The sequence below is a fragment of the Thermobia domestica genome, chromosome 10, assembly GCF_964235325.1.
Source record: "Thermobia domestica chromosome 10, izTheDome1.hap1.1, whole genome shotgun sequence".
NCBI classification, from domain to species: Eukaryota; Metazoa; Arthropoda; class Insecta; order Zygentoma; family Lepismatidae; genus Thermobia; species Thermobia domestica.
Genome location: NC_137463.1, coordinates 213,706,739 through 213,723,593, shown reverse-complemented (window position 1 = coordinate 213,723,593; position 16,855 = coordinate 213,706,739). Strand labels below are relative to the sequence as shown.

General features: G+C 31.4%; 1 protein-coding gene across 2 annotated transcripts in view; it reads right to left on the bottom strand.

Annotated features, from left to right (window-relative positions):
* Positions 1 to 2,430: 2,430 nt before the first annotated feature.
* Positions 2,431 to 16,855, bottom strand: part of LOC145662977 (sialin-like) — a 125,085-nt gene continuing 110,660 nt past the window's right edge. For both annotated transcript variants that reach the window (XM_081729069.1, XM_081729070.1), the window contains exons 9-10: positions 15,278 to 15,363; positions 2,431 to 14,334 (exon numbers count right to left, since the gene is read on the bottom strand). In XM_081729069.1, coding sequence (XP_081585195.1) covers positions 14,026 to 14,334; positions 15,278 to 15,363 — 395 coding nt within the window. In that variant the 3' untranslated portion in view covers positions 2,431 to 14,025. The remainder of the gene's footprint in view (positions 14,335 to 15,277; positions 15,364 to 16,855) is intronic.

Below are 16,855 nucleotides of genomic sequence, written 5' to 3'. Positions count from 1 at the left end.
AAAAGAAATTGTAGAGTGGTTAAAAAGAAAAGTGTTGAATGTGATTCAAGCTGCAACAAATTTGAAGTAATACAAATGTTAAATAAAGTTGCTTCTAACACAGAAGTCTCCTACAGAATAGAAGGCATTAAGTTCTTCGTCTCCCCCTTATCATTGCGAACTCCCTCCCCACTGAACTTGTGTGGAGTAAAGATTTGGGTGCTTCTTGCCTCCAGGAATAGATTACGTGAGGTAAGTAATTACAATTCCTCTTCTATTATTATTATTATTATTATTATTATTATTATTATTATTATTATTATTGAGTCGCTTACCGCTGCGCAGTTTGGTTTGTGTTCTTTTTTATTTTCTCAAATCGGCTTCCTCCTACTCATAATAAGTGGCAACATCGCGCTAGTTGAACGTCATTTCCGTTTTATAATCTTCCTAGGGTGGGACAGAGAGTACTTATATACGTATTTATTTAGATTTAAATATATATTATTTTTAAATATGGTATATATATATATATATATATATATTTGTTATTTCCTTGGGGTGAACCGAGGGACACAGAAACGTGAGTCAAGGGCGACACGCTGTTTGCGAGATTAAAATGCTTGCCATAGATTGTGATAACAATCAGCATAGTAAAGAAACAGACAACAAAGAACTTATCTCTCTTGCACACTATCCAGTCCTACCATGCGTATCTACTGGAAATTTTGAATATACAATCACTTTCTCCTTATTTATGTGATTTGAAACTTTTTTTTTTTTTAATCCAGTTTCACCAGCAAAGAAAATCTTGCATGAAATATATATTGTTCTTCGACAGCTCAAGTCTTCATTCTCGTTCTCCACATACAAATGTGTATGCAGAAACTCCATAAAAATACTTTTACCTAGTGATTTATACACTAGGTATACATCTAAGTAATCAATATTTGTTTGGACACTAATGCCATGACATTCTCTAGCCCACTCGTTATGAATACACACATCACTGCCAAGCATTGCTTTACAATTGTGGAGGATGTATGAGCGAGGATGGTAACTCAATACACGATAAAATTGGGTAAGTGTGAAAGTGAAATTGAGAACCTGTCATGGAGGCCTACTCACAATGACTTGATTTAAACATTAAATCTTTCTGAACTGTTGAAGAGGACTGAATCAGAAAGATATTATTTAAAATTTCTCTTCACTACCGTGACTTTCTTCCCACAGTGGGTAGTTGCATTTGCCATTAGAGGAACACCACCACACTAATGCATAGTTATGTTTCAAGAATTTTGTTGTTAAATAACTCCAGATTAAGCTCAGTCATATTTGAACTCGAAAATAAGTCTCTACATCTCTTCCTTTTGTTTGCAGGTATATAACGTAACAATCCTTACACTTTACCCCCGAGCTCTTAAAAAGGTTGCCACCTTTTTGTATGCCTGAAACGGGACACTTATCGAGGGGGAAAATCGCCACTTCCTTATACTGAAATTTATATACGGAATAGGCCTAATTGTTAAAAAATAGTAATAAAATATACACAATTATTAATGAATGGAAATTTAAATCGAAAAAACTAAGCTTCAACTTGTTTGCGGTTAGTTCAACGGGAGTTACGAATCATTTAACAGGTATAACAAAGAACAATAACATTGGCGATGATTTTATTGCTTCAACATGAACAATTTTAGCAATAGAACCATATCTATATCCTGATAGAAGTACACATTCTGGATCGAAATTTACGAATGTTAAGGATTCCTGTCGTATGTTTTGTAAATGTTTTGGATAATTTAGCGTGGATTCCCTCTTAGACGAAATTCGGGTCGTAGGAAATTCTTAAAATTCTGGGACGCCCCACCTAATTCGGGACAGGTGGCAACCCTAACTAAGATGCAGTGATGTTTTCAGACTATTTCCCTGAGTGGAAATTTCAATACACAGAAGGCTAAACTAGTAGTACTATAAAAATTACTGGTAACCCTTGTTGAGCATGATCGGAGATTTGCTTCGGGAAGGAATTTCATAATTTGGATGGAAGGACGGGGATCTTATCTCAGTCGTCCCTTGAAATGACCACTGCTAAGAGGTCCAAGATGATATGTCCACTAATCACGGTATATATTACAGTTGTCCTTAAGAACGAGAATGGTGAAACTAGCTTCATTGCGGGTGCTTATGTGTACTGACCATACAACTTCCTCATTTTTTAACAGATAGAATTGAAATGTAATAGAGGAAGTTATCTTGTAAGATACCTGCGCAATATTCACTATTTTATATATATATATATATATATATATATATATATATATATATATATATATATATATATATATATATATATAGATAGATAGATATATATATATATATATATATATATATACTCAGGTAATACAGGTTAAATTTAGGAGCATTTGAGCTTCAAAATCACAAAACATCTAATGAAAAATAAAATCAACGTTTTATTACATAATACTATATCTACAATAGTTACATGATTGTTGTATACTACGTTTATAATACTTTCATATAACACAGTCTGTTCAAACTGTCGTATTTCGTAAAAACTAAAACACAAATTAAAATAAGACAAATTTAGAATTGGCTGAAGCGCGAAGAAGAGTCAAATGAATTAAAAAAAAAAAAAAAAAACTAAAAAGGACATTAACATTTAAGAACAGCGCGTTTTGAAAATTGGTAACAGTGATAGGCATGTTTGAAGAGCGGCAGAACGAAGCAATAATGTAAAAATGCTGACACCAGTAACAACATGAAACAAAGAGAAAAGCGATCTTCTGTTTTTCAACTGCAATCGATGAAAGAACGGGCTAATAAGTTTAAAAAATACGTCAACTTTATGGATTCAATTTTTGCCTACGTCTCTGTTGGCAATTTATGTCATTATCTCATAATAGGTGTAGGCAAAACAGGAATTCTTGTTCCACTTAACATTTAGGGGCAGGATACTTATGTCCTAGAAGTTTTAATTCCTCGCAGATTTAAATCATTCAACTTTTTTTTTTTTTTTTAAATACAACTAAGTCCGCATTTCCAATATAACTTCTCTGAGTTGAGTCTACTGTGAGACATTATGGGTATCGATAGACGTAGCTTTTCATAAAAGTATGCACAAAGATAATTCAATTTTTCGTATGGGTGTGCACAAAGATAATTTAAACAGAACTTTTCATATGAGTGTGCACAAAGTTAATTAAAGCAGAATTTTTCATATAGATGTTCATAAAGGTAATTAAAGCAGAATTTTCACATGGGTATGTGCACAAAGATTATTAAAACAGAACTTTTCATACAATGTGCATAAAAGGTAATTAAAGCTCATTCACCCTCTCATTATACTATTTTCACGTGCCCATGTTATTGGGTTTTAAGTGTATTATAAATCAGTTAAAACTTATTTCAATAAACTGAAGAAGTATGGATAAAAAAAATTAGAATTCATGACAATTGAAGAAAAAATCGAACAATTTTATCAGAATGTCCACACAGACACCCGGCACACCTCGTAGCAACGCCTATGTGGACAGCCTTCATAAGCATTCCTTCATTCACTGTTGTTCTTAAGTTATCTTCCTCCATGCTGTGAACTTAAGGACAACACCACTTTTACACACAAGACTCCTTACATTCAATGTTAAACGGAGAGACTACAAATTTGATTCTGTTTTAACCGGACAGTTTCTGGAATTTTCTTTTCCTTTCTCTCTCTCTGTCTCTAGTTTATTGGACAACTTCCTAGAAGCCAATCACCTTAAGATTGGGCAATGGGATATGGAATCGAAACATGTAACAATATAAATTTTTCGTAATAAATAAATGTCTATTTGCATTTACTCAAGAAAACACTAAATTTTACTTAGTGAACGCAGAATTTCTTAGTAAAACAAGTAGCGAACAGAAATAATTACGCTAAAGAAAATTCTAAAGACTCCTGTTGAGCTACAATCCTACACTGGGCCACGGATCCGAAATTTTTACAAAGAATAATACTCAAGACATTGAATATTCCTCTTCCGGAAGATGAGACGCAACAGGAATAGGTCAAACAGTAATTCCGGTTTTGCCTATGTCTAAAAGAGATAATGATATAAATTGTCGGCAGAGCTGTAGGTGAAACTGGAAAAGGTCAAAAATAAAGACTCCATTCTGTGACAAATTGCTTCTTCTTGAAGGATAATGAGCCTGGTGCAGTCATTTTTATACTAGTTCTCTCCCCTCGTGTAGCGTTCGAACTTGGTGCTACCTACCACTTGTCTCTTTCACTCTTCAAACTACACATAGCATTGTTGCAAACTTTCATAACAATCGTGCGCCTATTTCTAAACTTTGCCGCAATAAAGTTTTTTTAAATTTGCTTCTCGTCTGTAAAATATAATTAAAAGGATTGTATTAAATTTATTAACAATATCAAATGAAATCAAATTATTACTTGGGAAGAGAATTGTACTTCTACGTAAATTATGTGCGAGAAACAACAAACATACAACAAATACATGACTTTAATAAGAAGGAGCAGGAGTGAATGTAGCTAGCATGAATTAAAAGCTTTGATTTAACATGAGCTATAAGTACTTGTACTTTTATTATACATGACAATAGTTCAGTGTCAGTGACATGTTAATGTAGCTGTATTGATGAGAGCTTTATGGGTACATTAAAGTAGTAATTTATATTAATAATCGGAAACTTTCATAAAGAAATTGATCATTAATATAATAAATTACTTTAATATGCTTATGAAGCTTCTATACTGAACTATTGTACCACAGACAAAGAGAAGTGCAAGTACTTATGTACAGTCCGTAGCAAAAACACCTGCAACATGAGCATGTAAGTTTATTGTTAAACTACGCCTAACAGCCCAGGGAATCAACATAACGTCTGTGGCACGAATCATGCCAGGAGAAACCTCGGCGTCCTCCCCTACACACTTATTTTTAGAGCAAAAGACTTTGTCGTTTCACAATAAACTTACATGTTCATGTTGCAGGTTTTATGCTGCGGACTGTACCATGTTGAACCGAAGCTTTTAAACTATACTAACCGTATCTATCTACTTTTAGCTCCTTCTGAATGAAAGAAAAACAAAGCTTTTATTTTCTTATCAGATAACTGTTATCGCAAATAAATAACAAAACAACTATCTATAAATCTATCATTGTTGAACTATCGTTGGGCTACATATTTTTTCCTAGTATGTATTTATTTATAATCCACAGATAAGTTTTATATATTGTGAAATTTAAAGCAAAAAAAAAAAAAAGTATTTTAACTAAAACTAAACAACACATAATACACAAAATTATTGCATACTAAATATAATTCTAAAACAAATAGAATGGTCGAATATCAATATCTATTAGAGAAAATACTATATAGTGCACTCTGAAAATAGTCGAAATGTGAATGTCGTAACCACTTTTAAAATAAGGTTCTAAATTCTTTTTTTATTTAATCAGAAACTTTTGAACTAACTTGATATCTGCATCAAACTAAAAGTCTTCTTAATTTTACAAACTACGTTCTAAAAGAACAATAAGATTTTCTAAAAAGAAAAATTACAAATGTTATCTTTGCACCAATGCTCAGATATAACAGAGATCGTCAATTCATATCCAGAGTTAACTAGACAACTAACTATAAATGTTTGGCTCATTAGTTTAACCCACTCTTTTTGTAAATTTTTGTTATAGAAAATAGACAGACATTCATCTCTCGTCAGCAGGACTTTTAAATGCTTTTAATAATATAGAATTATGCTTGCTTGATTGATTTATTTATTGACACGTATTTATGTCTTCTATCAGCAGCGAGGCTCTATAGGACGAGACTAACAGTTTTAAAGTGGACTCTAAACCATTGTAGTGCGTTCGATGCTCTCTCACTGGGAATAGAACCTGGGACCTTGTGCACGAAAGGCACAAGCGCTCGCCACTAGACCAGTCAGAAGAACAAATAGGGTAATACTGAATTATACATTGTACGTCTTCAGAGAATGTTTACGTAGACAGCAAAGAATTGTAGTTTTGTTTATTTATGGACTTCAAAATATTGAATGTAAAATAATAATAATGGGTTAATTGAAGTACGCAAAAAATCTTGTGTGTTCAACGTTAAAGGTTACTAGTAAAGGAAAAACCTTTACTTTTCTCTTTATAAATATTTTTCCTTAAAGGTTAAAAGAAAAAAATATTTTTCAGCTGTTTCTTGTACCTATCCTTCCTTCAACTAATCAACAGTAGTGTGCAATAACATACAAACCTACTATTGTTAAAATAGCATTCAAAAGTAGTTATCTTAGGAACTATTTTCTCTCAATAATTTATTCATGAAATGTCATATTCCGGTCAGATTTCTATAGATTAAAATTATTTATTTTGTACAAATAAAATTGAATTCTAATGATCAATTTATTCACACGTATTTTTTTTAAAAAACGAACATGACTATGTAAATAATGAACTATAGTTAGAATATTTTGATTACTATTCCAGCTAAATTGAATTTTAAGGAACTAGTTTCACTTAAAAAAGAATAAAAAAGGACAAAGAACAAACCACTGAAAGTATTAAAGTGTCATTACGGAATTCTTTTAATTGGCAGAAATTAAAATACTTTTTCTGTTTTTCTCGTTGAACACGATAAAACAGTTTCGCCAAGCCTTGTCATAATTATTACTGATACACTACTACGTTTTGAAAAAGTTTTGTTTTTAACAAAACTTTCCCTATTAAATGGATTCAAATTAAGGCATGAGAGCAATGTTTGCTGACAATAATAATTATAATGTTACAGAATGTTTTCTTTCTTACATTTTGAATTATTAACGAGCTTAACATGCTAGAACATATTGCAGAAGTAATATTTGTTCAAGATTACATACGGAAAGCCATTGAACAACGAAGCTAATTGTACTGAATGTTTTTAAAAATGCAGCCACGATTGTGTTGATACCTATAAATTATTTTAGGAATTCGGTATAGTGATATCAACATTTTAATGAAACAAGATATACAGGATAACTATAGAACTTGTAACACTACAACGGAATTATAATGCAATATTACCTCTGGAATCCGAAGTGCCCAGAACTCAAAACAATTTGAAATCTGAACGAAATCTATCAAATTTTATTCTGGAATCCTAACTTTGCTTTGGAATGCCCAACAACACGTTCATCATCTGTATTTGTGCGTACATATTTCCAGAGCTTGGACTACTCATACGCTTTGTCGTTCAGCTCGTGGTCGGAAATGGTCGTGTGAATTTCACTGCTAATTTATGCTTTTCTGCCTGTTTTACTCTTATTTTACGTTAAACATTAAACAATTTTACCGTTAATATTTTACCTTATTAGAATCATTTTAGTCATTTTAGGTGTACTTAAATCATTTTTGAAAATTTTGATTTCCTGGGACCTAAAAACGAATTAATTTAGTTTCTACTATTTTAAAAGGGGGAATATTGTCTTGGAATTTCAACGAGGTCCTGGAACGAATTCATTTACGAAGTTCGGATTCCAAAGTACTATAATTTTAATAAATTATTACAATAAATATTAGAATATGAATTTATACTATTACACTACACTACAACGGAAAAAAATTAATCTTTTAAATTGTCATTTTATCTATCCGCAGTACTATTAATTTCGATAAAAATAATTTTGAAATGTCTTCATCAGGGTCTTTTTTCATGGTATTTTACAGTAATGAATTACTAAGCAACTTCTAAACAGTGTTAGGTATGGTTATTTTAAGTGTGGTTTACAACAATTGACAGAGGTGTGTAATTAACTGCTTTTAACTTTTTAATATTCTACATATTTATTAAATCCATATTTGGCGTATCAATACTAAGAAGGAAGCAAGGAAGGAATAAAATTTCTAAAAATGTTCAAAGTAAACTTCTGGATGGAAAGTTTCTTCACTTCGTATTGCTTTGATTTATTTCGCTTGCGAAGAATTAAAACTGGAATTTTAGTGAACGTAACAAGGACATCACACATGGACATGTCGTAATAGTAACTATTTTGAGAAAATATCCTGCATATAGAATGAACACGTTACAATACTGTAAGTAAAGAAGGATATAATATTTTCACATACGTATACAACTTTTCCTAATTAGTAATCGTAGTAATAACAACAAGAAATCAAAGTAACTTCGGAGTACAATATATCAAACGTATAATGAACAAATACACCATTCTTCAGTATCTGTGAAGATTGTGAAACTCCAAAATCACCGAACTGTGACATAGAAACTGTTAATAAAATTGTTCGAATATCGAAATTTCAAAGCACTAATGGAAGCCTAAAAGAAAAGTAGTCATGCTGGGTAACAAATTCAAGCACATACTGTTGTAAGTTACTTCACAATTTCGGCATTTAGCCTGAATATACAGTCATTATCCAAGATCCTTGAAGCAGTACATCACAAATTCTATGACTTCAGCATAAGTATTACTTGATTCACTTTACAAATCAGTCCTGACAAATCTCCCCTTTATGACTTATAAATTTTGGCAGACTTTGTTAAATTTAATACATTTTGTACCAAATATAGTTTGTAGGAACAACACATTACCTAAAGGATATCACAAATATGTTAGAATGATTTGGAAAGTCAATTACCGTTGAGGACAACCTCAACATAACTGACAAGAAGGGTTCTGTTCTTCAACGGAATGTTATGATCGGACAATGAACTTTTAAAAATAATTCTAACAGATTAGTTATATTTGTAGTTTTCTTTTAGATAGTATATTAATTTTTGCTTCTCTCATGATTTTGCTCTACATTTACGCCCAAATTTTTATTAAAGCCTCGACAATTTAGAATTACAATAAATTAATGAAAGCTTTATGGAAAATTTCTTCCCTCTAGAACTTAAAACTAAACCAATCGGACATCCAATACATTCCACATTTACAATTAACGTGCTGCTAGTATTCCAAAATACAAAAAGATTTTCTATATTGCTCTTAACTTCCTGTATCACTTGAAGACGGTAACTATCTTATAGTATATTTTCACATTTTTAAAGCATGGGAACTATTATTATTTTAATAATAGTAAAACTTTTAATATTTATAAAATTCTATGCTCTCAAATAGTCAATGTATTGTCGAAAAGTTTGCCATCGCTGCATGAGCAAATTTTAACATTATAGGGTCAATTAACATACAAGGTACCTCTCAACCAACTTTCTACTTAAAAAAAAAAACTGTTAAACATTTTAGAAAACATTTAGGGCCTTATGCAGAGTCATTCTGACGCGTGATTAGTGCCATACTAAAGAGTTCGACTAACATGTTTTTTGCAGTAGTGAGACCTTTAGTATGACGCTAATCATAGGTCAAAACGACTCTGCATAAGACCTTTAATGTTGCATATCTTGTATGTACGACACATATTACATTCCTTAAAAGTTGTTATCAATTCTACAATTTCACACTAATTTTCGTAATATTTAGACAATACAAAAAAGTAAAAACATAATAAAGTGTTTCGTAAACATAGCTATTTTGGTTCGGTATCTACATATTTGGCTGTAAGATACTGACAACTTAACTGGGGCATAAAAATGATATCTCCAGTTGTTCGTCCCGTGCTTATGCTCTTAAGCTAAAGAAGACGGATGATAAACCCATTAGCACATACATTTTCTGGAAATTAAAATGCGTTCATGCATTTTTTTTTTCAGAAAAATTGACACACTGCGTACTAAACTTTAAAATAATTTAGGGTTAATAGGAAACTCCTGTATAATCATACCATCTATTAATGAACTATAAAAGTACATAACAACAATACATGGAACATAGTATTAATATTTGAGTTAGTAAGGAGGAAAAAGGACAAAAGGATGGAAAATGGTAAATTTCTTGAAGTCTGCCTTCGTTCATTTACAAGCATCCGGGACTTTTCTGTAAGTTTGTGCCAATAGGTTTACGAAAGTCAATAATTATGAACGAGTTGAAGGCACGAAAATGTGGGAGGAAACTGGGACGATCACCAGAGGTGAATGCTCTACTTTTGAGCCACCGTGCCCTCAATTGGGAACACTTTTTCGTACATAATAATTGAGTGGATCTCCTCATCAATAAAGTACACACGATAGGAGAAAAACGTTAATACTGATTGTAATATAAAGATTAAATGAATAGTATGCAAAGAAAATCTTACAGAATATTATACCCACTTGTTTTAGAGCAGACACCTAGTTACAACTTGTGTAATACATAAGATAGTACATAATTATCCGGTCACAAGATTGATAATTGGTGATAAACCATTATTTAAAAGTCCTCACTAATTTACAACAGAAATGTATTCCACAGATCTCTCAGAGCAATCATCTTTTACTGAAATACTGCCTCACAAACTTTAGAGTAAAACAAAGTAACATAACGATATCAGAGAAGTAAGAAGTCTGCTACTTGATTAGTACTTAGGTAACAGTGTTTCTCAGTCCTGGTAATACAAGTTAATCCAGAGTTTATAAGTATTTGTTCTCTGAAGTTACAATTATTATTTCATGCTTGCCATTACAATCTCACAAACTAAAATAATATTTCTCTCTTCGGCTATTTGGATATTTATATACATTTATATACATACATACATTTAAACAAGTTTGACTTGGATATACCTGTATTCACACGAGCGCGCTTAGATATACTAGATATATTTTATATCTAAACAATCTATCGTATCTCATTCATACTAACATTATTTATAAAGAACGAACTGTATTTGTAATAAAGCTAATCATCCCTTTTTTGCTAGAAACTTTCATGAGTAAATATTATTTAAGAAGTTATATAAACAATTTTAGTCACCTACACGATGTGACATACGAAAAATTTCTATACTTTTATTCACATGTACTCTTGTAAATATGAAACATTTCTAATTTCAGCCTGAGTGATTACTCGTAATTAGAAATAATGAATTTTCAAACAATATACAACTATTTATTTATTTAAAACAAATTAGTATTTTCTAAACAATTCATTCTTGAACTATAACTCTGTGATTAAAGACGACGTCTCATTAAATTATATAATCGCTGGATTTGTCTCTTTAAATTACTGTGAACATTGCTGTACTGTTTTGGTATCTTCCGTATTGTAAAACATCTGCATTAGTACTTAATATTTATTAATAATAAACCTCTAAGCGAATTTAATCAACCACCGAAAATAACACAAGAAAAAATGTATTTCAAATGCACATCGTCCTTCTTGGAACGTTATTTTTAACAGGAATTAATGCTAAAATTTTACATAGTTTTACTTATTATTTAAACACTGAAACTGGCAATTTTTATAATATGCCAAACTAAAAGTGATTTTTTACTAAAAATTATTGCATAAAAATTTTGGTATATGATAATTGCTAGTATTCATCGCTTTATATTCATGGATGGAAATATGTATTATTTTCAAACATTCAAGGATGAATCCAGAAATATTTAATTAAAAGCTGAGGATTTTAAAGATGCAAGAAAAGAAAAAACACAATCGATTTAAAACATTAAATATGACACTTTATAGCACTTTTGATCTATTATACTAGTAGGTAACTCAGATAATCATTATTTTGAATTATTTAATAACACTACTTCGTAATTAAAAACTATTCACTTCTCTTTTATATATATATATATATATATATATATATTTTAGTTAATAATTTTCAGCAATACACCAAGAAGAAACGTAATGCGTATTTCATTAGCTTGTCTTGTTTCAACAATGATCATCAGATTGTCTTTGTAGCGAAGCCTGCACGATTATTGGCAATCAAAACTGTGGATCTTTTGATCTTCGTAAAAAGTTTGTTATAAAGATATGTAAATGTACGCTTTCATTTATTATGTATATATTTAATGTACAATAGTATCTCGATATACATTCGCTTTGAAATAAGTATAGCTTGGTGTATGTCCTGTTTGGACACGAAAAAGTTTGATTGGTATACGATCTCTGTTCGGTACGACACATTACCCTTGTTTACCTCTCTCAAGATAAAGCTACGACTGTGTACGAGTATGAATACTATACAGTAAGTACAGTATTCAACACTTACATCTGTAAATAGCGTGCAATAAACAATGGGCCTATTATTTCTTTTATTTCAAGTTAAGCCGTGTTTATTTTATAGAATCCCACCAATATATAATATGCCAATAACAATAGGTTTTCATTTCATGGAAGCAGATTAATTATTTTCACTACTTCTTATGGCAAAAATTCGTTTAGTATACGTCCTGATTGGTATAATCTCAAGTATTTGGAACAGATTAAAGACTTATACCGAGGTACCACTGTACTATCAACTGTATTGATTCGGTCTTTTCTGACACCTTCCTCAACAGATCCAGACAACTTACACACAATTCATCCCACTTCTCAGAAATCCCTTTGACACTATTTTGTTAATATGATAATCTGAATTCCTTGCATTATACAAGTATTTTCTACAAACTAGTACAAAATAACGTAAGCCTTCAAAAAAATCTTCTGTATATGGTTTTCATAGCAAGAACACTTTCATAAGAAAAGGATTCTAGTCCAAGGAATTTACTTGATCATATCAACAAAATAGTACAAGAGGAAATTCTGAAAAATGAGATAGCATTCTCATGAGTTTTCCGACCTGCCGAAGAAGGTGTCAGAGAACATCGAAACAGTGCCAGTTGATAGTACATTAAATATTAAAACCAGTACATAAAAGAGTACGTTTACATAATTATAAACAAGCGTCAATTCATATTATTTAAGAATAATCGTTAGCTTTACAGTTTCAATTTCAAACACTCATAAATATAAAGCGGCAAATCTCAGCACCTGTACTAGATTTTCCGTAATAACTGTATTTTTCGTTTACACAGCATAATCAAATATCCTACAGAAAAATAAAGGAAAATGTAGAGGAAAATATAAGTAACATGTAAAGAAAGTATAAGTGATTCCAACTGAACATGGTCTTTACCAATAACAATTTTAAACAAATTCAGCTAACAAACTTTTAATATGAAATTTAATACAGCTTAGTATTGGAGACGGCACATAAATTTACACGTATTGTATGTTGCTAATAAAATCATAATATAAACTCACATTTGGTTAAAATCTCATGAAAAAATAGAATATATTCATAAGTTTGGCATCACAGGATTTGTTCACTATTTTTCTAAGAATATTATAGGGTTTAGCAAATACATTTTATAATTCACAGAGAAGAAATGTCAAACTTACTTGTTAAAACTAGATTTTTTTTTTTCACAAATAATTCACGTACGTTATTATTATTTCTTCTCAAAATAACTAACACAAACACACAGTTAACATTTACAGATAAAAGTGTCAAAGAACTTAGAAAATACTAAAACGAATTTGTGGGATTTTCTGAGATATTTACAGCTGAAAAATACACCATATTTAAACTATAATACCATAAGAATGATGCATCTCTGAGATGTAAATAATATATCTGAAAAATATCTTCATCTCTCTGTTCATAGTTCGCTAAGCTTTAAGACGCTATTATCTCAAAAATATTAAAACATTGGTGTGATGCATATTTATTCTGAGAAAGAAAGAACAGTGAATTTTCGTTGAAAAAAAAAAAAAAAAAAAAATTAATCAAGTACACATTGTTTGAAAATGGCGTCCGTTTTAGCTACCCTATTGGCTCAGTGGCAGTGTGATTAGGGTAAACTAATCAATTTGGAGCTTTCATATTTACTAGTACAATAGCATATATGAACATTAGAAACAAGTTCATAAAAAGTTTGATTATTTATGGACTTTCACAAACTTACACTACGGTTATCATACACACCCTTTATAGTATTCACTCACTCATGCTTACATACAGTACACACATTAAATACAATTATACATATATTAATGGAGATTTCTGAATAAATGACTGATATCACAGATAACATTGGGATATAATATATAATTAAGTCGCTAACATACGAAACGGTATAACAATTAAATTACACAGTAACTGTATGCGGAAGAGCTATTTTCTCTTTCTTTTCGTCGTCTGGATCTATGATCTCAATACCATCCATATTTACCACTCCAGAATTGGAAGTGCTTGCAGTCATGGGCTCCGCTTCCTCCTCGACGCTGGTTTGTCCGTCACTTGCGACATCTGCAGGATCCGTTCCCTCCGCTGGTGTCAGATGTCCCGGAAGATTCCATGGTTGGACTGTCCCACTGCCCAAGATTAGGAAGACAGCTGCACATCCCAGTAATACTACAGAACTTAGACCAAAAACTAATCTCCACGACCCTGGAAGCTAAAGGAAGTTTATGTATTAGTAAACAAGTTAAAAGTAGCAATGTAGATAATGTACACTCAACTTATGTAATACTACTACAACTCATAATAACAATTATGATGATCATTATTATTATTATGACGATGTGTTCTCACGTAACCAAACGTTACTTTTTTAATCCGGATTTCTTTCTAAAACAGTGTCCGGATGGATATAGAAGACAATATACGTACTCAGGAAATACTATATGTCTTCTTTTACCCGAATGTCCTCTTTATAACATGCATCTTTAAACGAATGTAAAAAGTAATAATATGTAGTCAGAAATTACCATATGAACTGTTTTTTTTTTTGGGGGGGGGACTTTTTTTGAGAACAAAATCAAAGAATATACTTTTGTATAAACCACAAAAGGAGTAAACAAACACAGTGAGTTTATGCTTATCAGATAATAGATGGCTTTTTATTTATCGTATTGTGTTTTCTATACAATAACTGTGATAATATAGATATTCTGTAATTATATATAAAACGTAATGTATCTAAAATTACTAGGAACAACTACTATTAAAATACTACGAAAGCAAAAAGTACATGTTACAGTTACCTGAGTAAAAAACTATTCTTTTTGAATCACTCCTACAGCTGTATTTTTTAATGTAGAGTTTGCAATCAGGTAGAAAGGAGAAGCTGTCTGCAGACCAAGTTCACAAGGAATCTTCTCAATTGTACTATAGTCGATGATTAACTTCCAGACCGATTTTGTACATGTTGTCCAAAAGATATTCACGTGCAAAATTCTAGGAACTTGAAATCATCAAGGTATATAAGTAACTAGCTGAAATCATTCAGTTAATCTCTTATCTTTAAATTCCTTAATAGCCCAAAACCGCTTTAGAGCATTATATAAAAAAATAGACGGGAATAACAAAATAAGGAATAATGAATATCTTACACTTACCCAGCCATATAATCCTTCCCTGATAACTAAACTTGCAAGTAGACCTCCAGCTGCTCCCAGCGTTTGACTCAAACCAAAAACCGCACCTATACGATAATAAAAATATATTTAGAAATCGAATTGAATAACAAGATCATTCGTTTAACGAAACATTTAAAATGAAGTAATTACTCCTAATATGAAATTAAAGTTAACTTTTAAATAAGAAATAAAGTTAATGAAAATTAATTAGATTTTGCAATTATTGATATATTTCTTTTATTACTGAAGTTGACTAATCTAATAAATTGTGGAAGCTTAAGTTTGTAATATGACTATTGATATTTGAATATTTCGAACATTTAATTCATGCAGAACTTCCAAATATGCTTCGAATAATTGTTCGAAATATAGTAAGAAAATTATTCGATTATATGTTAGATAGGTAAATAAATTAGATGTGACCGTATAAGCTAAAAGTGACGTCAATTTTTTTTCGTCGAAATGGTGGAACATATAACACATGGCCATGTAAAGAAATTAGTGTTATTATTATTATTATTATTATTATTATTATTATTATTATTATTATTATTATTATTATTATTATTAAATTGTTCTGCCTTTTGGCAGGTCCTGGGACTAATGAGAGCTTTCTTTTTCTTCCTAGTCAGTCAGTCTGTCTGTCTGTCTGTCTGTCTCTCTCTCTACAGAGCAATGAACAGGAAGATTTCTGCATGAATTTGCCACACTCGATGAAAAATTAATATAGTATGACTATCATGAAAGAAATACAGAATGATGCACAGAGATCGACGCCTTTTGTGCAGTAGTTGCCATTGAAGTGATTCAGTATCTTTTTCTCTATCAAGAAAAGATTACTACAGCACTAAGCAACATGAAATTTACCGTCAACTTGTCCTCAGGCATCAAACGCTGGTCAACAGATAATATTCGCCTCATGTCTTCAAAAAGCATATTGCCCTGACTTATCTCCCACTTATTACCATCTCTGTCTCTGCCTTGAACATTTGTTGGTTACTATCACTGATAATAGATGATCAGAGATGCCGCTGACTTATCCGTATCACATTAGGGTGCAGCGTTTTACCACTTTTTTTTCGGAACGAAATGTAATACCTGGCAAAAGTGGCCAACCCACATGGACATTACAGGTATAGATTTTCTTTCAAATCGGATAATATCTTCTGTGAGAACTATTGCCTCAAAGTTACAAAATTTCATTGAAAATTAGAAAAAATACCAAAGTTCTTCATGAATTTTAGTTATGTTAAAGTAAACATTTTTTGGTTAAATACATGTCAGTTGCTTAGAAAACTGGCATTCAAGTATAAAAATGCCAGTTATGTGTCCTTGGGGGGGATAGGGATACCTCCTCTGGGACCAGAAAAGGGGGGCAAATTCAGTACATTTAAGCAGTTGTCAGGTCCTCGCTCACCTGGTCATATAGCCTGTCCAAGCGTCCCAGAGTCTACCACGTGGAGGTGGCTGCACCTAAGGCTGCTGCGCCAGCCCTATCCAACCAACTAACCATACATAGGGACGGATGAACTAATCCAATTCGTCACTGTCAGGAAA